The sequence below is a fragment of the Mchenga conophoros genome, linkage group LG5 (assembly GCF_057382185.1).
Source record: "Mchenga conophoros isolate Kocher_MC1m ecotype Shallow Benthic linkage group LG5, M_conophoros_male_GT1.1, whole genome shotgun sequence".
NCBI classification, from domain to species: Eukaryota; Metazoa; Chordata; class Actinopteri; order Cichliformes; family Cichlidae; genus Mchenga; species Mchenga conophoros.
In genome coordinates, this window is record NC_140530.1 from 24,541,892 (window position 1) to 24,564,743 (window position 22,852).

The following is a 22,852-nucleotide window of genomic DNA, read 5'->3' on the forward strand; positions in this document are numbered from 1 at the left end:
GAGAGAGGCAGGATTTAAAGTGCCTTGTGCAGTGTCTCTTCTCTGAAGCAAAGCAGCATGCAAGGTGTGCCTACAGTAACATCATAAAAACACCACTTCAATGTATTCTAGAATAAAAAAAGGCATGCTTTTTAATTTAAACACTGTTTTTTTTGTTTTTCTCTTGTCCTTTGGTTTGATATTCTACCTAGTTGAACAGAATGTACTCATCAAAACAACAGTCACTGTATGGGGGTGGGGGAAAACATTAATATGCTCTTTTATATGAAGTACTACAGTCATGGTAAAAAGAAGGTGCACCCTCTTTCAGTGGAAAGAATTTATGTATCAGGACAGGATAAAAATAATCTCCTTAGCAGGTCTTAAAATAAGGTCAATACAACCTCAGATGAACTACAAAACATGACATGTTGCACTGTGTCGTTATTTATTTAACAAAAACTAAGCCGAAATGCAGGAGTGTGAAAACTAATTACACGCCATGATTCAGCAGCTTTTAGAACAACTTTAAAAAGTATTATCCTGAAGTAACTATTTTCTGTGTGACTTCATCATTGTTGTGGAGGATCTTTGTCTTTATAAAGGTTTGCCTGCATGTGCCTATGTACAAATCTCTTAAGATCCCATTGCAACACCTTGATCCTTTTTCAGCCACTCTGCTGTAGGTTTGCTGCTGTCGCATGACCCAGTTTCAGCCAAGTCTTACGTGTTAGACCGCCGACTTCACATTTGACTCTAAATACTTTAGCGTATTGAAGAGATCATGGTTGACTCAGAGAATACTACGTTCCTGTGGCTGCGAAACTATTCCAAGTTATCACCAGCCAACAGGTGATAACAACAGTTTGGCAGTTGGTGTAGGGTTTTTGACTTTTGTCAAACGTAGTGCTGTGCAGGGCCAACAATTCCATGTTGGTCTTATCTATCTAAAGGACATTGTTCCAGAAATCTTGTGTTTTGTTCAGCTGTAATGTTGCAAACCTAGGTCATGGGAACCCTTATAAACAAACTTTATTTGTTCCGTCTTTTAAAAAAAAAATTGTACTGTCATGAACTTTTATATTTGACATCATAACTGAGTACTGCAGAGTCTGAGGTGTCTTTTGCAGTTTCTCTTGGCGTTATATCGTTTGACTGTTGGGTGAATTTGCGTGAGATTATTTGGAAATGATCTTCAGCAACAGTTACTTCTTTAACATTATTGTTGATTAATTTCTTTATATTTGTTAGTCTGCCAAATCAATCAATGTACTTGCCAAAACCTTTGCTTTAATAGAGGTGCTCACACTTTCTAATAATCAGTTAAACAAGTGCATTTGATTATGAACACCTTGTTGAAACTTTCCCTCTTAATTCCTATGGAAGCAGTAAGGGTGCATTTATTTACTTATTCACACACTGCTTCTGCATTTTGGTTTAGTTTTTGTGAAAAAAATAATGACATGATGTAATATTGCATGTTTTGAAATTCATCTGCGGTTGTATTGACCCAGTTTAAAGAACTGCTAAGGAGCAGTTTTTCATTATTGTTATTATTATATTCTAATATGTAAAACCTCAGGTATACTTTTCTTTTTTTGCCATGACTACATACCGAAAAGCTCTACATAGCTGTTATCAATTACCTAGCCTATTATACCTGTGATCAGATCTATATTAGGTGACCCTTGGTAGGGTTTACAGGTCAGCATACTCACTTAGTGTAGTAATACAGTAAAATCAGGTACAAGCTCCTACATACGGTCAAAGCCATGTGCTTGTATGCATATAGTAATTACTCAGTATTATTGTTGTGGTTGAGTTGCTCTGCAGCTCGTATTCAGCGGATAAGTCAAAACAGCTTTATTATTATTATTTTTTACCATTTAATTACGATAATGTTCTAATTGATGGCTTCTTAACCAATAAAAAGAGCGTATTAATTCTGGGGATCTTTGAAAGCATTTAAAGATATAGAACAAAATGTTCATTTTCCCCCCTTTTTTTCAATATATTTACATTTAACTGACCTTTCCAACTTTACATCTTTCGAAATGTAAATAATTTCTCGGTTTGAAAACTAAATGTTTCACTCTTGTGGCTCTTTCTTATTGGCGTACAAATCTGGAATGCCACGAAACGCACCGTCGAGATTGACATCTCTACGACCAATCACTAGTAGAACCCGCTGACACGACACCAATCGCCTATCAGGATGTGGGAGGAGCTGGTTTGTTGACAGGAAATGCGAGGCGGACTCACTTCCACAACCCCTTCTCGCCTGTAGTTCAGCCGGACAAACAGCGGGGCTGACAGTTGGTCATCCCTCTGAGGTATGTGGACTTAAACTATGCGTTTCAAGACCGACGCGGGGCAAAGATGCAATGGAGGTCAATACTTGTTGGTCTTGTCGTATTGAGACTGTCTCTCAGCTGCATGCTGTGGCTAGCTTTCGGACTGGGACCTAGCTGGGGGTTCAACTTCCATCTCGGTTTCAATTTGCACAAACTGGACTTGCTGTTCAGGGAGGAAAAGGAGACCGAGCCGCGAGATAACTCGTGGTCTGAACGAATACACGGCCCCAGATATGAAGAGACGGAGACCACCTGTGCGTCGGCGGGAGAGGAGTCCCCAAAGAGGTCCTACCTGAGCTTCTTCGATGGCAACAAGGACGAGTACGTGCGGAGATACAGCTCTTTCCCGGACACACTAAAGGCCAAAATGAAAGACATGGCCAAAGAAATGTTCTACTTCGGATATGACAATTATATGAAATATGCCTTTCCCGAGGACGAGCTGAATCCAATTGACTGTGAAGGGAGGGGTCCAGACGTGCAAAACCCGTGAGTCATTCACTGTTACCCCGATTACCTGAACTGACTGGACCTGCTACTGTGAAATGCAGTTCACGCTTCCAGGCGCTCAGTTATCTTAACTGTCTTCTGCACATTGCAGTTTGCATGCAGTTGTAATCAAACTGGCTTGTAGTAAAATGTCGCTGCTCAAGAATCACTCAAGAACGGGTCAGGGTTTACAAGTGGGAACCGGAGGAGAGTTCAAACCATGTTTTCTCTAAATAGAAAGCATTTACATAATTCTTATTATTTTGTGGCAATGCCAGCCTAGGTCAGATGACTCTCACTGAACAGTCCTGTACTTTCCAAGCTTAAAGAGTCTTAACAGGGATCCTGTGGGTTTCTGTGAAGTATAGCCTGTTTTTCTTCATAACATATTCAAAATTATGAAATCAAATGATCTCAAGCAAATGTATAGTTTAAGAAAAACAGAGTGAAACAACTATTTTACCCTCATGTTTGTCTTGAATTAATCAGTAAGTGTTATTTCCAAGGTTGGGTGACATATACTTGTTTGTTTTCTGACAAAGCCTCTAGATCCTGGAGAGATTTAGTCTACAGTCTTGTTTCTCCAAAACTGAGTCTGATACTGAGCAAAAAGCTCCAAAGCCTGCTATAGTTTTCCAAATCATTTAAACTTTGTTTAATTAAAAACTTACTTACTGATGCAGTTGTGATCATATCTGCCACTGCTGAGTCAGCAGTGCTATCCATCAGCTTTCCCTTCAGTCCCTTTAAAAGAAACAATGCTTTTCAAACTGTAACAGGTTTTCCCTTCAGCTGGAACTACACGCAGAACCACAACTAGATACTTCATTGTTCTCAAAGGAAATTTTGACATTTGTAGCTTGTGAATGACAGAGCATTAAACACAAAAGCCACCAAATACAGATTTGAATAGGGAAACTAGAGGAATGTTATAACGGAGTAACCAAAGGTTGTGCAAAACTACAAAAGCGAATAGATGGTACCTCACTAATGAGAGCTGTCCCTGTTGTAAGATATGCAACTAGTATGATCTGTGAGGTATGCTAAAGTGTAGGTAGTGCAAAGGGTGATCCCCATACAAAAACATTACAGGATGCATTCACAATGCAAGAATTATTACCACTGTAAAGAAAACTGTCAGAAAACTGGACAAAAAGTGTAAATGTGTCTGTGCATAGCACTGATATAGCCAATATCAAGACTATCTGATGCAGAAAATTATGCTGATAAGGCAGCATCTCTGACTCCTTTCCTCTTCTGTGATGCGTTCAAGAGCTTTATGGTTCAAGGCAGAATAGATTTCCTCAATCAGTCAGCTGTATCAGAAAAAGTTTTGAGATATATCACTAACATTAAGAGAAATTTTGTGTGTGTGTGGGGGGGGGGGACTTTCTCAAGTGTTTTCTAAGACAAGAAGGGATTTTATCATTTTTCAATTTTCAATTTCAATTTCAATTTTATTTCTATAGCACATTTAAAAGTCACAAGTACAACAAAGTGCTTCACAAACGAACCATACTTGCAATTTACAACAGGAGAAAACAGTTAACAAAGAATAAAATTATAAAATAATAATATAAGAACAGACATGAATCAGGGAAAATTAAGCTAAGTAGTTTGAAAAGCGAGCTTAAACAGATGGGTTTTTAACCGAGATTTAAAAGATTGGATAGTTTCCGACACACGGACATCAACCGGTAGGCTGTTCCAGAGTTTTGGTGCAGCGAAAGCAAAGGCCCGATCCCCCTTCGTCTTTAATCGAGACATTGGTTGCATTAGAAGCCCCTGATTAGAGGATCTGAGTGCCCTTGTAGGGATATATAGATTAAGAAGGTCAATCAAATAACTGGGTGCCAAGTTATTTAAGATTTTAAAAGTATATAAAAGAATTTTAAAAACAATACGGTATTTGACAGGAAGCCAGTGGAGGTCAGCTAGAATGGGAGTAATATGATCCTGTCTTCTAGCGCCGCTTAAAAGGCGTGCTGCGGCATTCTGGACTAATTGTAGGCGTTGAATAAGAGAGAATAAGTAAAGAGAATTACAGTAGTCCAGTCTAGAGGTTATAAAAGCATGAATGAGCCTTTCAAGGTCTTTATGTCGTAGGTAAGGCATTGCCTTCGAAATTTGGCGTAGTTGGTAGAAGCTGGTTTTTACCACTGCAGCCACTTGCTTATCTAATTTGAGGGAGCTGTCCAGCATTACTCCGAGATTTCTGACAGTGGGCGATAAGTGGCTGGCATAGGAACCTAAAGTCTCCGAAAGCTGTTTCAACGGCATGTGGCTACCAAAGACGATAATTTCTGTTTTGTTTTCATTGAGGGTGAGCGAATTATGCAGTAGCCAGTCTCTGACGTCACACAGGCAATTAAGCAACGGCAATAGCGGGGATTGAAGATCCAAATCCAAAGGGAAATAGATTTGGATATCATCCGCATAGCAGTGAAAAGAGATATTGTGATTTCTAAAGATTTTTCCCAGGGGTAACAGATAGAGAGAGAACAACGTGGGACTTAACACAGACCCCTGGGGAACACCGCAACGAAGGGGTGCGGGGGAAGAGGAGTGATTTCCCATAGAGACAGAGAAAAACCGCTCGGATAGGTATGATTTAAACCATGAGAGTACTTTGCCTTTAAGGCCAACTACATGTTCAAGTCTTGAAAGGAGAATATCATGGTCGACCGTATCAAAAGCAGAGGACAAGTCTAAAAGAACTAAAACCACAGGGCGCCCTGTATCAACAGTTACGAGGAGATCGTTAAAAATTCTCAGTAAAGCTGTCTCGGTACTGTGGTGAGGTTTAAAACCAGATTGGAATTTTTCATTGATTCCATTTGCCTCTAAGAAAGATTGCAATTGCTTGAGAACAATTTTCTCTAAGACTTTAGCCATAAAAGGGAGTTTCGATACCGGCCTATAGTTTGAGAGGACATTAGGATCAAGATTACTTTTCTTGATTACAGGTTGGATAACTGCATGTTTGAACACGGCAGGGACGCAGCCTGATAGTAGTGATGAATTCATTATAAGTAAAATCCAGGGTCCTACAATATTCAGGGCGTTTTTGATAATGCGAGAAGGGAGCACATCATGACGGGAATTGGAATTTTTCGTTTGAGCTATTATTTCCTTAAGGGTCGGAAAGGAAACAAATTCAAACTGTTCTAGTACCGACGAGGGTTCGGATGTTAAAGATGTGTCCTCAATGGGTAGATATGTGGATCTTAGTGCTATAGTTTTATCTGAAAAATAATTTAGGAATTTTTCACATAAAGCTTGGGAGGTCTCGGTCTGAGTGGAGAGTGGATTTATTAACGAATTAAAAATGCCAAAAAGGACCTGCGGCTTATGACTATTAGTCGCAATGATCTCCGAAAGGAAGGAGGCTTTTGCAGTTTTAACAGCCTTCTGATATTTCTTCAGACAATTGTGGAGAATGTCAAAGGAGATCTGGAGTTTGTCTTTCTTCCATCTCCTCTCCGCTTGGCGGCATTCACGTCGGAGGGTACGAGTATAGTCATTCATCCACGGTTGACGGAATGGTTTAAGGCGTTTGGTCTTTAAGGGAGCTACAGTGTCTAAAATAGAAGTACAGGTGGCGATGAAGGAGTTAGCGAGATCATTAACCGGTGTAGCTGTATCCCAGTTAATTTCGCAGAAGGCAGTGTTGGTCAGAGCCATAGAAAACTGAGCAATAGTCTCTGAGTTAATCATGCGTATATTTTGCACAGGACCCTCACGTTTCAGCTCCATATTGCACACATTGACATTAAACAAAACCGGGAAATGGTCCGATATCCCAGGATTATAAATGTCCGTAATGCAAATGTCCAAACCGTAGGATAGTACCAAATCAAGCGTGTGGCCTTTAATATGGGTTGGTTTACTGACCCACTGAGTAAGGTTAAAAGAGTCTATAAGAGCAAGAAAGTCCTTGACCAGTGGGTCCAACTCACAACAGACATGAATATTGAAATCACCAGTAATGAGAGTACAGTCATAATTAACCAAGAGGTTTCCTAAAAAGTCAGCGAACTCATGAATAAAATCCTTATTGACTTTTGGTGGGCGATATACCACCGCACAGAGGATCGGGGAGGAGCAGTTCAACTCAAGTAACTGCACCTCAAAGCTAGAAAATATGGCTGGGGGAAGCTGTCGCACACGGAATTTGTTTTTAAAAGCCGTGACTAGCCCTCCCCCTCTGCCCGAAGTCCTAGGAGTACTGACAAAAGTACATTCTGGTGGAAGAAATTCCGATAGGGAGACAGACTCACCAGGTCGGATCCAGGTTTCTGTCAGGAATAGAAAGTCTCGCTCGGAGGAGAGAAAAAAATCATTCAGAACGAAAGACTTGTTCGCCAGCGATCTAATGTTCAGCACAGCCATCTTGATCGTAGTCATCTCATCGCTATTTGGAGCACGCCTCAGCGGACGTAGGTTGCTGTGGTTCACGCCACCACCACGCGCCCGTATCCAGCTTCTAGTGGGTTGGTGGACGATTGGTAGTTCCGAATTAGCGAGTTGTCGGATCCATCGATGGCGGAGTAATCTGATGGTGTGCTGGTCATGGAGAGAGGATAGGGGTTGGAGGATATCCGAAATGGCGTAGTAGTTGGTTACACCATGTAGTTTCAAATAAGTTTTGATGCGAATCCGGATGCCGCTCCGTTTTCCCCGTCGTCTGGGCCGTTTCTTGGCAGGGGGGAAAAAAGGCAGGCAATAAATGCCAGTAGTCGTGTCTATGGGAGACGGAATGTCGCTTCCCAATTTCAAAAGTGGATATGCTGGTTGATGTTTCAAAGGTCGGAAATGTTTCAGAGGTCGGAGATCCAGCAGCGTTTGACGGTCATAAACAATTAATGTGGTTCCATCCAGAAAACATAAGGAAAATAAAACAGCTAACAACAAAAGGAACTCGGAGGAGCGGAGACGGCTTGCCGTACACACTGGCGCCATCTTGCAGACCTCACAGCACTGATTTTTAATGGCTAGTTCCTTTTCATGACACCAAAATGATCAATGATTATCTGCAAATTATTTTATAATTAATAATTTTGAGTTGCCCTGTTGTGAGCTGCACTGATAAATAAGTATTCATGTTTTAATACCCTCTTATCAGTCCTACACTGTTTATGTTGTCAAATCAGAAGAAAAATCCCTACTTAATGGTAGAGCTGGGCGATAGAACGATAACGATATGTATCGCGATATAACTTTTTCTCGATAGAAAAATTAAACTATTGCGATAGACCTCGCCGCTCTTGTCCTCTTTAAAAAAAGAAAAAAAAAGAAAAAAAAAGAACAGCCAATCCAAATTAAGTAGCGCAGAGCCTAACCAATCACAGCCGCAGCGTCACGTCACGTGACTTGTTACGTACAGCACAAGTGCCAAGCCGCACATGTGTATTTGTTTGGGAAGCAGCCAGCCACCATACCGCCCGGGTAATGGAGGAAATGAGTGTGCCGACTAGAAAAATCAACCGAGCGTGACCGAAGAGAAAACAGATGATGGTTCCAATGCCGGAGAGATTGTCGAACGGAAGAGCCATAGAAGTTCTGTAGTGTGAAGGTATTTCGGCTATTTGAAGTCTGACAAAAAACAGAATAGCGCGCACTGTAAATTGTGCCGAAAGCAAGTCTGGAAATACAATAAACTGGTGCATGCGCTACGTCCACACGTACCCGGGTATTTTTGAAAACGCAGATGCATTTGTTCTATGCATTTGCACCTTTCGTCCACACGTAAACGGCGTTTTTGGTCACTGAAAACGAAGATTTTTAAAAACTCCGGCCAGGGTGGATATTTTTGAAAACTCAGTTTTTGCATTTACGTGTGGACTAGAAAAACGGAGAAAACGCAGCGTCAAAGGTGTGCGCATTTTTTGACGTCACACTGTGCGCCACGTTATTGTTTCGGTGAAATGAATTTCTACAATACTGTTACTGTTAATTCTACTCTCTGCAGTGTTTAAATGCTTACATATACACACAGTTACTGTCCCTCCACACATACGACTCGGTTCTGCTTCTATGCCCCAGCTTTGTTTACTTTTTCCCGCCGAGGCTTCTAGACTTCTGATTGGCCAACATTTCTGCACAGTTAGGAATCTAGCGCCACCTGCTGCTTTGGCATGTTCATAGTGGCGTTTTCCTTCATTTCTCCCTTTATGTGTGGACAGGATTATTTTTTAAAACGAAAACGGAAAATCTCAGTTTTCAAAAATACCCGTGTACGTGTGGATGTAGCCTCGGTCTCTGACTGGAAGCGCTAATTCGTCATTCGGCTTTTGTCAGACTAAAGTAACTGTTAAAACTGTTTGAAAAGCTAAGCTATACAACAAGGAGAGATTGAGAATTTCCTTTTAGTTCTCAGTTTATTTGATATTGACAAAAGTTAGTCAATTTTGTCTGTTCTTCTGTAAAACAAACTAAGATTTATTTTTAGAATTAATATTTTGTTTCTAAGTGGAATTGACAATTTAGTCTGTTTCGTTTGTTCTGTTTTGAAACTTAAACGCTTTAGCGGCTGCCTTTTGTGTAGTTTGCAATATTTGCCTTTATTTATCTGAAATAGTCTCATGTTCCTTAAGTACATCTACCCTGTTGAACTTATTATGGGAAATAAATATTTAAATAAAAACAAGCTGCTGATTATTTCACATTTTACTTGTGAGCAACGGCACATTTAAATCTTACAAATATAGTTATTTGGCTTATATCGTGATAGATATCGTCATTGCCTGAAATGAAAAAAAACAAAACATGTCGTGATATGAAAAAATCTTATATCGCCCAGCTCTACTTAATGGGAAGACTTGTTCTCATATGCAGTGATAAAACTGTGAATATCACTTTGTTGTTGAATTTAAAGTACGCTTTATGTTTTGAGATCAGTATAATGTATGTCTCCCACTTGTGTGTGAAACCACAGTCTGTTTCACTTCTTTTATTTCAGATCAAATATCAACATAAATGATGTCTTGGGGAACTATTCCCTTACTCTCATTGACACCTTGGACACTCTGTTGGTAGGTTGTTTATTTACTGCCCTGCTTGCACTGCATTAAAGCAATGGTGACTGGTACTTCCTCTGTGAGTTGTGGGTTTTCAGTTTCCTTTTTTTTTTTTTGGCTTAGTTTTATATTTTAGACATAATACCAGATCGAACATGAATAAAGTGAAGATGTTCACATATCTTTACCTAAATACTTTCCTTAAATCAGCCTCCAATTCCAGTTTTGGCATTTCTTTGTTTTAAACATCAATGAAATCTTTTTTTTTATTTTTTATTTTTTTATTAAAACTGCTGTCACTTCCCATTTATATAATTTAAAGACCATTCTATCATCAATGCAAAACAATTATTTAGTCTTGCAGTGATTTTTTTCTTCTTCTTTCCATAACAAATACAGTCTTTAGCCAATTTCTCCAGTCTCTCACACTGGGAGCTTCTGGTTTAATCCAAGGCGATGTCGTTGTATTTTTTCCAATCAGTAGCATAATTCAAAGTAAATATACGAGTTTCTCTGCTCTGCACTACATTCAGAACAACGTTGTTAGCACTTCCTCTGTAAGTTGTGGGTTTTCTGCCAAGCTTTTAAGTTCCCCTGCATGAAGCCAGGTGCAAGTGTTACCGTGTCAGTCTTAAAACTGACAGCTGATTGTTGATTTACTGTGGTTATACAGTATGTGGTTTTTCTCACCAGGTGCTCGGCAACGTGTCAGAGTTTCAAAGAGCTGTCAAACTGGTTATAGATACTGTATCTTTTGACAAGGACTCAACTGTGCAAGTTTTTGAGGCAAACATCAGGTACATATGTCACTATTTTCAGAGTCTGTAGGAATCAAAATATGTCAGTGTACGCATTTTTAAAGCAAAACATTTGATATGATGACTCGTGTAACATTTATCATGATAATTGCTTTCGATAAGCTTTTAAATATCTGGTTATGTGTAGAACTCTGGTGTTATATTTCTTTCTTTCTTTCTTTCTTTTTTTTTTAAACTGAAGGATCTTGGGAAGCCTTATTTCAGCACACATTCTGCTGACTGACCCAAAACATCCTTTTGGCAATGTGGGCTTTGAAGGTTACGATAATGAGCTGCTACATTTGGCTCATGACTTGGCTGTGCGTTTGCTGCCAGCCTTTGAGAACACCAGCACAGGCATTCCCTACCCCAGGGTGAGTGAGACTGTTGTGACCACAAATTAGAGGTATATATTCTTTCGGTCTCACTTTGCAGCACACACCTTAGTTATCATGTGAGCAGAAATTGTCATTGGTCACTGTAAATGCACTAGATTTGATTTGTTTGTATCTTTATCACAGGTGAACCTGAAGAACGGAGTTCCTCCTGACAGTGTGAATGAGACCTGCACTGCAGGAGCCGGGTCCTTGCTGGTGGAGTTTGGAATTTTGAGCCGCTTAATTGGGGATTCGACATTTGAGTGGGTAGCTAGACGAGCTGTCAGAGCCCTGTGGAACCTGAGGAGCAACGAAACCGGTCTTTTGGGTATGTATGTTGTTTAGTACAGCGTAAAGACTTCCCCTGGAAACTTTCTTTTTGTTTTTTCTTTTTTTTTTCTGTTTATTTGCTGAAATTATATGGCCACACAATGTGAATATAAACTTAAATTTCTCTTTTTAGGCAATGTAGTTAATATTCAAACAGGGCAGTGGGTTGGCAAGCAGAGTGGTCTTGGAGCTGGTATGGACTCCTTCTATGAGTACTTGCTTAAGTCGTACATCCTCTTTGGAGAAAAAGAGGACTACCGTATGTTTACAGCTGCTTATGAAAGCATCCAGAATCACATGAGACGAGGGTGAGTTCAGCACTAAAGAAATGTGACACAGCAGCATTGCACAGCTTCACTGGGTTGCAAATGAAATGTGAAATGAATCCCAGCTATGTAAATCAGTCACTGTCGGATTAAACAAGCAAAGAGGAAATAAAACTGCTGATGGTTTTTGGTTTTAGTTTCTTACTAAAGGAAACTTCAGGAAGGAAGGAAAACTAGATTCAGAAACTTAAAGCTGTCATGAGACTTAACAGAGATACACATCAGCCCTTTATTCCTCATCAGTAAACACCGATAAACACCTGTTAAGGATCTGAAGTTGTGTTTTTGTCTTTATGATTAAAATCTCTTTGCAGCGTATAAAATCACAATTTCACTGTGATTTCATTTAGAGGCATAGGGACTAGTATTACATATTATTTCTGTGGTTTTTTTCCCCAGGAGAGAGTCGTGCAATGAAGGAGAAGGTGACCCACCTCTCTATGTTAATGTGAACATGTTCAGTGGTGAGATAATGAACACCTGGATTGACTCACTTCAGGCTTTCTTTCCTGGCCTTCAGGTGAGGATTATAGTGGCAGCTGTGAGTAGAACGTGACCGAGGTATCGGCCTATATTGTCTGTTTCCTGATCTATTTGTATTGCCGTGTAAAACAGTTCTTAAATGAAAATTAAAAATGTTTTAAAAAATGGTCTTTAACCATGTTATGAGGGTTGATGTTGCATGATTTGTCCACCAGAGGGCACTTTGCAACCTGCCTGGCAACTAATCCTCTCTGAGTCAGTAATACTTATTATGCTATTAAAACAAGATTATTTTTAAACTGCATTGTCATGTTATCCTAGTAAAGACTCACAAATAACTACATATAACACATGTTAGGGAAATTCAGTCTTCTTCTCATCTTCTTCTCTAGATTTCTCGAGAAATTTCTCTAGAAGTCTAGAATCTTTGTTTTGTGTGTCTAAAAGACAAAAATTATCAGGTTATATAGCTAATTTTTAAAATTCCCCAAATATTGATAGCAATCTAAAAAATCCTGTACTGTAAACAGCATGGTGTATACATTGTTTTATTAATCTAAATTAAAGCTCTACTTCTGCCTCATAGGTACTGAATGGCGATGTAGATGATGCCATTTGCCTGCATGCCTTCTACTATGCCATCTGGAAGCGCTTTGGAGCTCTGCCAGAAAGATACAACTGGCAGCTGCAGGCTCCCGATGTGCTTTTCTACCCTTTAAGACCAGAACTAGTAGAGTCTACTTACCTGCTGTACCAGGTAACAGTCATGGTCTTTGTTCCACAGCGTTTGGTGCTGCTGTCAGTGACTGTTACATCTCACACAAGTCTTCTTTTTTAACTTCTGCAGGCAACCAAAAATCCTTTCTATCTGCATGTTGGAATGGATATTCTACAGAGCCTTGAGAAAAATGCCAAAGTCAGGTGAGATTAAGTTTAAAGTTGTAGATGCTTTTGTCCAAGAAATAATAATAGAAAAATACACTGTTTACTCTTTTTGAGCTTGTTAAAGCTCTTCTGTGTTTGCTTTTGGCTGAGCGGAATTGTGTTCTTTGCAGATGTGGGTATGCCACTCTCCATCATGTCGTGGATAAATCCAAAGAGGATCGCATGGAGAGCTTTTTCCTCAGCGAGACATGCAAATATCTTTATCTGGTAAGTTGCAGCTTGACCATTCAGATAGAAAGCTATGTCTTATATGGCTATAAAATTATATATGAGCGCAGTATATAGTCGAGATAGATCTTTATTCAAGTTATTGCAAGAGATGGTACTTTTGGTTGCTCCCTTATTTCCCCAGAGGGCGCTACACAGGGTGGATCCGCATGTTTGATTTGGCACAGGTTTAATACCGGATGCCCTTCCTGATGCAGCCCTCCCATTTTTCCCGGCTTGGGACTGGCAGTGGGAGTACCATACCAGTTGCTTTAGATTTCTGCACTGAATCCACACCATAGGTACATCATAGCCGCAAATCCCTCTTAAACCCTGTTACATGACCTAATGTGCATGTACATGGAAATGTAACTTACATGTCATGTTGACACATTGTGCAAGTATTGTGTTCACAGAGTTTCAACTACTATTTTACCACAGTTGAATTTATCATTGAGAGAATAATAACAATCGCCTCAATATATAAATATTTAAAGATGCCTGCAAATTCCTGGAGGGACATTGCTGAACTTATTGGGAATGTACAAATAAGTGGAAAAACTTAAGGGGAAAGTATGTTTGCACCCGAAATGACACACACAAAGAAACAAAAACCCACTGACCACAACAAAGAGTAAGGACGCAGAAGGGAAAAAGTTGCCGGATTTTACTTGTCTCTATTGTGGCTTGCAGTGCATATAAAACTCCAGGACACAACCACAAGGTCATTAATGTGTAACACACACACAATCGTGAATGCTGGCAACAGCGTCAGCTACTTGTGTAGTTTACGTCATAGACTCTTCAAAATGTAACGAAGTCTAAATCACCTGTAGCTTGTGGCCCCCTGAAGCTGTGTGTGTATGTTCTCCTGATTCTAAGGTGTGCTGCCTGCCTGCCCAGGCCTCATATTCCACTTAATGATCAGTTTGTCTCAGCATTTCAAATCCTCTTTGTCAAACTGTCTTGCTTTCACATACCATGACCACATGAAGTAATTTACTGTCCTACGTGGCTAAAAGATTGATTTTCTAAGCCAGTGTACTCACAGTGCACTGGCTTAGAAAATTAGCTGAGATAAGGACTTGCAGGCAGCTGTTGTTGCCCAAAATGACCACGCCCAGTTACAGCATCATCTTTGTTATGCTGTTTAAACGGGTAAGTATTGAATGGACATATTAACTGTGGGGACCAAACCATTGAGGTTTCCATGAGGTATGAGCCAGGTGTTAGTACTGATGTCCTGCCTGTCTTCATACTGTGTAAATAAAAACCTCTCCTATGCATTGCAGCTGTTTGATGAAGACAACCCACTTCACAAATCCGATAACAAGTACATCTTCACAACCGAGGGTCATGTTGTGCCTATAGACAAACGCTTCAGGGAGAAACAATGGAATGATGACTTTCCATGTGAGGAGGGAGCACTGACAGAAAGAGAGCCAGTCAACCAGCCTGCTCCAAGAAACATCAGCAATGTAAGGCCATGTTCCTGTCGAATCTAGGCCACTGTTCTCACATTACAAATATTTCAACAGTAATTGTTTTCTTTTTAAAACTCTCTGCAGTGTAACAGGATCCCAGAGGAGCGACGGTACACTCTCCCATTAAAGAGCATCTACATGAGGCAAATAGATCACATGGTGGGAGTTTTTTGAGTGATGGGATGGATGTAATGAAATTGGCAGGGGCAGGCCTTTATTGCACAGATGAACTGACCACTTGTTGGTTAAAATCCTCTTCCTGTCTGTTGTGCTGCTCGGGAAACTCACACTAAAGTAATCCTGAGAAAGCAATTTGATTAAATTAAGTTTGAGCTTTTTGTTTCTGTTTTGCTGGATGAAAATGTTGCCAAACTTTTTCTGTGAGAAGATGAGGATTCATCCTTTGTTGCATTTTGGCAGGCAAATCATTGAGAAAGTGGTGAATAACTGTTGTGTTCTTATGGAACAAAAAAAAAAGTCTGTTCAGGTATGAATGTGTGTGATTATGTTTGTGTATGCACATTTGAATTTTCAGCTGAGCTGGGAATCATAATGCTGTGTTAATGGGAACAGTGCCATCTAGCCACATGAAAATGCATAGCCTATAAAAACACTCAACTTAACAAGTCTCTCTAAACATGAGGATATGGTGCCTCCTTGCAGGTGATTCGCACTAGATCAGTGCTTCTACATAAGGGCTGTATATTAACAGATGATAGTAACAGGTACGAACTGTCAAATCCAGAGGCTGCGTTAGATCGTGGTCATAGGAATGTCGTTCTTTTTGTACACCTGAGGCTGGTTTGCAAAAGAGTCTAAACTATTGCCACTATGAATTTTTTTTTTTTTTCTTAAACCGCACTAGCCATATTGCAAGGATTTTAAACTGTCTTCTGTCTTAGTTGTGTTTTGCACATCACATCAAACCTCAGTATCCAGGGAGTTACAGACAACATAAAGGTAAACTGCCTCCTGCTTGTTAGCTGTTAATTAATTTCTGATTAGTATTGAGCTAAACATTGATCTCTCAGGCTTCTAGCTACTCAATGTCTTACAAAGAACAGAGCAGTGCCACAACTGTATGAGCGGGAGATTAATGACGACTCTTTAAAGTGCCTTCAATTTGTCTTCGTTTCTCTGGATGCTGTGCAATGTATATGATAATGTTGTGAATAACTTGGCTGAAAAAAGGCCACTGTAATGTTTTGCAAAAAGAGTCATTCCATATGTATGTACAGTTTTACACTGATTATGACATGAAGCTCTTTTTTTTTTTTAGATGTAAAAAAACAAGCCATAAAATGTATTGTTTTTTTTTCTCCCAATGATAGTTAATTTTCAAGAAGTGCAAATTGATTTTTCATCAGTTTTCTCTCAGACACGGTCAGTATACAGACTTTCCTGCAATTTAATTTCTGTTATCAGGATGATTACCACGTGGTGAGAACTCAGGGTTTAAAATAAACACATAATCAATGAATGCTTTCATAAGAAATAAAACTTTGAAACGTTGCCTACAATATCTCGAGATGGTGCTGATTTTCTTGCAAATGAGTGGCTACACTGAAGTACAGTTGTACTGTGAAAACTGATTTTCTTCCACAAATATAAACAGAGAATGTTGTTTTTTTTTTGTTTTGTTTTTAATTAGCTGTGATGTTTTATTCGTGTACAGATTTAGTTTTGGGGTTTTTTTCCACTTTTGCCAAACGTCCTGACTGTATATTGACTGTAGTGACTGCATTACACAATGACATTACAATATAAATGTTTTATTTGTAGGAGATGGCTATTCATCTTCTTTGATAATGTGCTGCATTATATCAGTGATATTTAAGTTCTCTAAAGGCAATTACCCCGATCGCTTCAAAGTTTTAGTTGCAGGTAATGTACACGTTTCAACTCCTCTTCCGAGGAGTTAAATGAAATGATTGATACCAGCTGATAGTCTGGAAAGCACAGAATGCTAATCACAGCTATGTCACAAACTTGTTGCTCAGAGCTATCAATTGTAGAGCTTTTACATGTTTATTCAGAGAGTTTGGAAATATGCCTTTTATTAGCTTGAGAGAACATTCATAACTTTGCTAAAAGAGGCCACTGTACTGTTTATTAGAGCAATTATCCTACGTTTGCAGAGGGAAACAGTTTCCTTTGCTCTGTCCAAGGAGAAAAAATTACATTCTCAAGTACACTGAAGCTCAGCACATAATTTGTTTAATCAAAATGAAAAGTCTGTTTGTGGCTCTAATACATTAAAGGGGATCTATTAGTCTCATTTCCAGCTCCTTATTTTTATTAATGAACTCTAATAGTTACTTTGAATTTTTCACAGTTTGAAATAATATTGATCAAATGGCTTTGGTTCAGGCCCTCAGTTCCTCCTTTCTGAAACAAGCTCTTTTAGCTCCCTTCTCCCGTTCTGTAGGATAACTTTCTCCTGATTAGTTGCCCCTTTAGAGCAGAAGAGACCATCAATGTCATCTTACAGGCCTAAGATGATGACGCTTTTTTTCTTTTTGCCTCTCTAAACACTTGAGAATCGAGGAAAAAGGAATCTTCCCATTGAACCTTTTGGGGGATTTCCTTCCTCTTTGGAGCTAAAAAAAGGCCACCCAAACACATGAGATATCAATGGAAAGCCCCAGATGTCCTCTTTTGAGTACATCAGACTTAGTAGGGTCAAAAGATATAGACCAAAAACAAATGTCCACAGAGGACATAAATGAACAGGCTGGTTCTCAGGAGGATAAACCATCACAGTGGGTTTTAAGTCGTACAATCTTAATGTGATTGAAGTGCAGAACCTTCAGCTTTAATTTAATGGGTTTTACAACGTATAGCATTAACTACTTTGGAACAAAAGCAATTTTTATTGCTTAAACAAGGATGAATTTTAAGTAACATTTTTTTCCAGGCAATGGCTAGAGCCCATGGAGTTCTTCTTCAGTTGCAGCTTATTTGCTGGACTTTCTACCTTCAGTAACTGAGAAAAATACCACATTTGGTTGAGATCGGGTGACTGACCTGGCCGTTCAAGAATATTTCATTTCTTTGCATTGGGAAATTCTTGTCTTGCTTCTGCAGTATGCTTTGGGTCAGTACTTATTTGCACTGTGAAGCACTGTCTGATCCCGATTCCACTGGCAGACATGCACGTACCAGAGTATTGCCTCCACCGTGTTTGACTCATCATGCGGTGAGCTTCAAATTACGACCTTTCGTCTGTGCAGGCTCTGTAAGATGTTTTCAGGCAACGTCTAATCTTGTCTATCTGTTTTTGAGTTCTGGAGCAGATGGCTGAAATTTTTTGACTTTTAATTGTTTTCTAATACATTTTAGAGCTTTTTTCTGCCGATGAAGATAGTAGATTTTTCACTTGTAACATTTTTCCTTTTTGAGACATTTATTTTGTATTTTCGGCCTAATGATGACCTTCTTGACTTACTTTGTGATCCCTTTGGTCCTAATTTTGAGATTTCCACTGAAAATATATGAAATGCAAGTTCAACCCCTGGACTCAAGTTCAGTTCTCTTAATTTGACAAAGCAACAAGCTTCAGTTGGACATGGAGTTGTCAATTATTCTATTTTGAGCTTCTGAAAATCTACATATAAAAAAATGTAACTGCTGAATAGTTACTGTATTTAAAAAACAGGGAGGCAAAGAATCTTCAACGCAGAGCTGTTCTTTGAACGTTTATGAAAAACTAAAGGCGGTCACTTGTAAAAATGACACGTTTCAATGATTTAAGTAAGAAATATTCAGTGAAAATAATAAATGTAAAATTCTAAACACAACACTGCAGAGTTGCTTTTAATTTGTGAAAGACTGAGAAGTACTGAGTTTTCTACAGAAGCTTTAATAAGTTTGATCAAGGAATACAATTAGTGGTTTCTGTACAGAATTGTTGGCTCAAAGGCCCAGAGTTTTAATTAACTTAAACAAATCTTTGACAAATCTATCCCTCGACATTGTTACATATCAACATGCTGTCGCCATACTTAATTAACTGTCCAACAGAAATCTGCTTAATTATATACACTGGCCATTTTCAACTATTGTAAAGAGTTAGATTTCCTAACACTTTCATGTGACTCGAGCATGTCACAGGTTCGATTTGTGACATGCTCGAGTTATGTTACAAACTGCTGTAGTGTGTTTGTACATAAAAGCCATTTCTAGTGAAAGGTTCTGTTAAAATATCTAACAGAGGCTGAAGTGCATATGCAGGTGGTTAGGTCATCTTCTTTGCCCTTTTAGCCGTACACTGATCACTTACCGTAACACACAGACAATGCATTAGCCGGAAATGTTTTCACATTACATGAGAAAAAAAAATCACTGTTTGCTGACAGAAGCTCCTGATGTTTTAACTACACACTGCATGCCACCCCCCAAAGACCAGTTCAAGAGACTTGAGAGGAAAATTTAGATGAACTGAAATTCAACTCATCTGAAACCTGCACGGAAGTTTCTGAATTTGGAGCTATCTGAAAAAAAGTTCTTTGTCAAAGCTAGAACTTAATTTTGAACACAAAAAATAGATTTTTCTTTTTTGCATTCGCTGATTTGAGGATGGCCGCTTGCAGGGACAGTTTTCATCTTCAGGCCTCAGTTTGAATTGAGAAAAAGATCTGTGAAATGTGATAGGGCTCTACCAGCACCCTGTAAAAAACAAAAAACAAAACAGGAGTGAACCATAGTGACCGATGACAACAGTTCATCCTGATTATCTTTAAAATCATTTTTCTACTTTGCTCACCTTCATCTGGTTTTCTGCGTGTTTTTTTAGAAGAGACCGCAATCCTTCAGGTTTTCTTTGATGATGATGTCGGTTACGGCATCGAACACAAACTTGACGTTCTCTGTGTCGGTAGCGCAGGTCATGTGAGAGTAGATTTCTTTGACGTCCCTGCGCAGGTTCAGGTCCAAGAACTGCATCTTGATATAGTTACCAGCATCCTCATAGGTATTGGGGCCTGGGTGAGACAGTGTAATTATAAAGTTTTGCTTTTACTTAGCTTGCCACTATCTTAAATATGTATTTGAAATGATTATCTCACCATCATATTCAGGGAAACACATGCTGAGATGTGCTTTCTTGATCTTCTCAACGAACACATCTTTCTTGTTGAGGAAGAGTACGATGGAGGTGGTGGCGAAGTAGCGGTGGTTGCAGATACTGTTAAATAAGTGCAGACTCTCGTGCATGCGATTCTGGGAGAAAAAAAATCCCAGTGAAGAGACTTTCCAAAAACATGGACACTAATAAAAGAATATCAAGTATCTAGTTTAACTTGTCATACCACTTCATCATCCTCCACCAGGACCATGTCATAGGCGCTCAGAGCAGCAATGAAGATGATACAGGTCACGCCTTCGAAACAATGGATCCACTTCTTCCTCTCTGACCTCTGACCTCCCACATCAAACATTCTGCATGAGAACAGGAGCATGTTGCCTTGTTTGCCACCGTGCACACAGGAAGCCCAGCGGCTGATTTGTTTGTCTTATTCTCTTGATAAACATTGCTCTGGCTCACCTGAAATTGAGATCTTTGAAAGAAAACTGAGTTTCGATGATACCAGTGGTCTTCACTCTTGATCGCAGCACATCCTGCTCAGTGGGCACGTAGCCTGGTTGGATCAGTCGCTCCAAGTCATTCAGATAGCTGCCGGGGGAAGGAGAAGAGAATAAGTCAATGACACATCCTGATACAAGAGATTAAAATAATGTAGCAATGTTAAACCTGAGTAAATGTGATATCTTACTATCCAGCAGAGTCGTTGAGTTGGTACTCTGAAGCTCTGTCAAAGCATGCCTGTATGCCAGAATCTTTCCACAGACGCAGAATGATATCTGCCATTTCTTTAGGCATGGTGCCTTCCTCAATGGTGTCTGCAAGATGCATGAGTTTCCTGGCATCATCCTGCATGGAGGCATGTGTGTGTTTAGTGAGCTATAAGGACCACGAAAGCTGTTTAGCTTCATATGTATGTGGAAATGAGTGTCAGCAGTGGTTACCTGCTGATCAGAGTGCCCGTAGTTGATATTGAGCGTGTTCATGGCCTTCACAATGGCCATGATGGACTGCAGGGTGTTGCTGTAGATGATGGTAATGAACTCCAAGCATTCTTCAAGCGAGTAACCATCTTTGTGGATAATTCTGGTGAGAAAAAATGTAGCATTAAAAAAATGCAACTCATAGTCAACTCTAAAAGAAGGTCAGCAATGCTCAGATGCAAAGTCAGCTTACTTCATCTGTTTGACAATAGTGCTTTTGCCTGATTCTCCAGCACCTGTATGGAAGAAGAGCAAGAATTGAATTGTTTGAATGACATATTTATAAAAATGCTTTCATCATGTTTAAGGATCTAGGGAAAGATAAGTGGGTAATTTTGACCTTATTTTGGTGCTAATTTTGTATTTTTGAGTTAATTACAGAAGACGTTGCAATTTTTCATCAGATAAAGGGACTTCTTACTTCAGGTCTAATCTTTTCTTATCCCTGACCTACATTACTAGAGGACTCAAAAAAGCTATAAATGACGCAATATCCATGACCATTTGTCAGATAAATATACCTGACTGTAATACTGAATGACTTTCCTGAAAAAATCAGTATTTCTTTATACAGCAAAACACAGTGTGGTGTATGAAATTACTGGTTAAGCTGCTGATCAATTTAAAACTGTAAATCTTCACAGAAATGACTTTTTAAACGCACATTTCTCATTGATTTATTGACACATTGCCTAAAGTGTATTTAAAATATATTTGAGGGCTACAGCCACAGGCTGTGTTTGGGTTTTGTGGTACAGTATCCTTGTCCTTCACGGTTAAGCCCTTTGTGCTGAAGGACCTGTTGTTTCAGGATTAACAGAGGATTGGCTTGAGTGATTATCAAGGTGTCTCAGCAATTTAGGGACACAGGTGATTAGGCCTTTACATGACACAGACATGTAACTTCTTATCAACACCTAGGCTGTTTTAAAATTAGGCAATTTGGTAAGTTTTTAAGGGTTTTGGGGTAAATAAGATCTATCCATAGCAGTACTTCTACTTTATTTGTATGATTATTTGACATCAAGTATATGAAAAAAAATTGCATCAAGAAAAAAGGGAGTTTTGTATGTTTTTTCTTTGCAAACTCAAGTTTGCGAACAGAACATGCTACAGACAAAACTTTAATTAGAATTAAAAGTGCTCTAATTATCATCACCATGGGCCCTTAGATATGTATAAGCAGATATTGTTGTTTTCTACTAATGCGTCTTAGCCATTTGGTTCTACCAGCTCTCCTGTCTTTACCTAGCAGCAGCAGCTTGACAGTTCTTGCATCCTTGTCGGCATCCTCCTTCAGTTTCTTCTCCAGCTCCCTGGAGCGTTTTTCCTCAGCGCTGGCTCCAGCTCCCATCCTACTTTACCCGGCGTGGGCCCCCTTTGCTCAAGGCCAAGTGTCAAGAAAAATGGAGGCAGGTCCTAGCTGCTCGTCAACAATGTGACCGGAGCCTTCAACTGTGCAGCTGATGAGTCAACTGCGTGCTGCAAACACTGGAGAATGTTTGAGCATTTTCCTGACTTAGGAAAGGATTTTGGGCATCCTCTACCCACCTGATCAGTGGTGACCAATAGAGCACAAGGACAGGAGTGCTTTTAGGGCAGAGCGAAAGGTGCAGGGGAAGACTCGGGCATACATCAGTGTAGGATCTAACCTATCTAACCTTTATGGGGATTTTGCTGTGCTCAGCAGAAGATGAACAGCGGCTCAAGTGCTTATCTCTCTGTGTTGTTTTTAGGTGCCTTCAAACAGGACCATGTGAGGCTAAATATTTGTGATGCTAGGTGTTTTATATAAGTGCAATTTTGGTTAACCAAACGAAATCAATTCCACATTAGCAGTAAGTTAAATTATTAAATCTGGAAAGATAATGAGTGCATGTTTGCATGTTGTGTGCTTAGTGCTTTTAAGGGACTAAAGATAGATAAAGGTTTTGTAATTTGTTTTTAAACAGACAAACAAATAAACAATTGTATTTAATCAATTAGCCAACGAAAT

At 39.4% G+C, this 22,852-nt stretch overlaps 2 protein-coding genes across 2 annotated transcripts; one reads left to right on the forward strand and one right to left on the reverse strand.

The window, feature by feature from the left end:
• The first annotated feature begins 289 nt into the window (after positions 1-289).
• edem1 (ER degradation enhancer, mannosidase alpha-like 1) lies at positions 290-16,312 on the forward strand. Its single transcript, XM_085274456.1, has 12 exons — positions 290-2,822; positions 9,784-9,856; positions 10,535-10,638; positions 10,841-11,012; positions 11,160-11,343; positions 11,479-11,653; positions 12,071-12,191; positions 12,741-12,911; positions 13,002-13,075; positions 13,210-13,306; positions 14,599-14,784; positions 14,875-16,312. The coding sequence occupies exons 1-12, from the start codon at positions 2,359-2,361 to the stop codon at positions 14,962-14,964; spliced, it is 1,911 nt and encodes a 636-aa protein (XP_085130582.1). The 5' UTR covers positions 290-2,358; the 3' UTR covers positions 14,965-16,312.
• A 2,320-nt stretch (positions 16,313-18,632) lies between these two features.
• On the reverse strand, positions 18,633-22,372 carry gnat1 (guanine nucleotide binding protein (G protein), alpha transducing activity polypeptide 1). Its single transcript, XM_085274457.1, has 9 exons — positions 22,105-22,372; positions 21,050-21,092; positions 20,818-20,959; positions 20,565-20,722; positions 20,336-20,464; positions 20,100-20,229; positions 19,857-20,010; positions 19,556-19,772; positions 18,633-19,458 (listed from the first exon to the last, which is right to left on the reverse strand). The coding sequence occupies exons 1-8, from the start codon at positions 22,208-22,210 to the stop codon at positions 19,582-19,584; spliced, it is 1,053 nt and encodes a 350-aa protein (XP_085130583.1). The 5' UTR covers positions 22,211-22,372; the 3' UTR covers positions 18,633-19,458; positions 19,556-19,581.
• Between the last annotated feature and the right edge of the window lie 480 nt (positions 22,373-22,852).

Coding starts and splice junctions, on each gene's coding strand:
- edem1 (XM_085274456.1), top strand. CDS start 2,359: ATGCAATGGAGGTCAATACTTGTTGGTCTTGTCGTATTGAGACTGTCT. Junction 10,639..10,840: donor GTTTTTGAGGCAAACATCAG/GTACATATGTCA, acceptor TTTAAACTGAAG/GATCTTGGGAAGCCTTATTT. Junction 11,654..12,070: donor CAGAATCACATGAGACGAGG/GTGAGTTCAGCA, acceptor TTTTTTCCCCAG/GAGAGAGTCGTGCAATGAAG.
- gnat1 (XM_085274457.1), bottom strand. CDS start 22,210: ATGGGAGCTGGAGCCAGCGCTGAGGAAAAACGCTCCAGGGAGCTGGAG. Junction 20,230..20,335: donor TTCAAAGATCTCAATTTCAG/GTGAGCCAGAGC, acceptor GTTCTCATGCAG/AATGTTTGATGTGGGAGGTC. Junction 19,773..19,856: donor GTGTTTCCCTGAATATGATG/GTGAGATAATCA, acceptor TGTCTCACCCAG/GCCCCAATACCTATGAGGAT.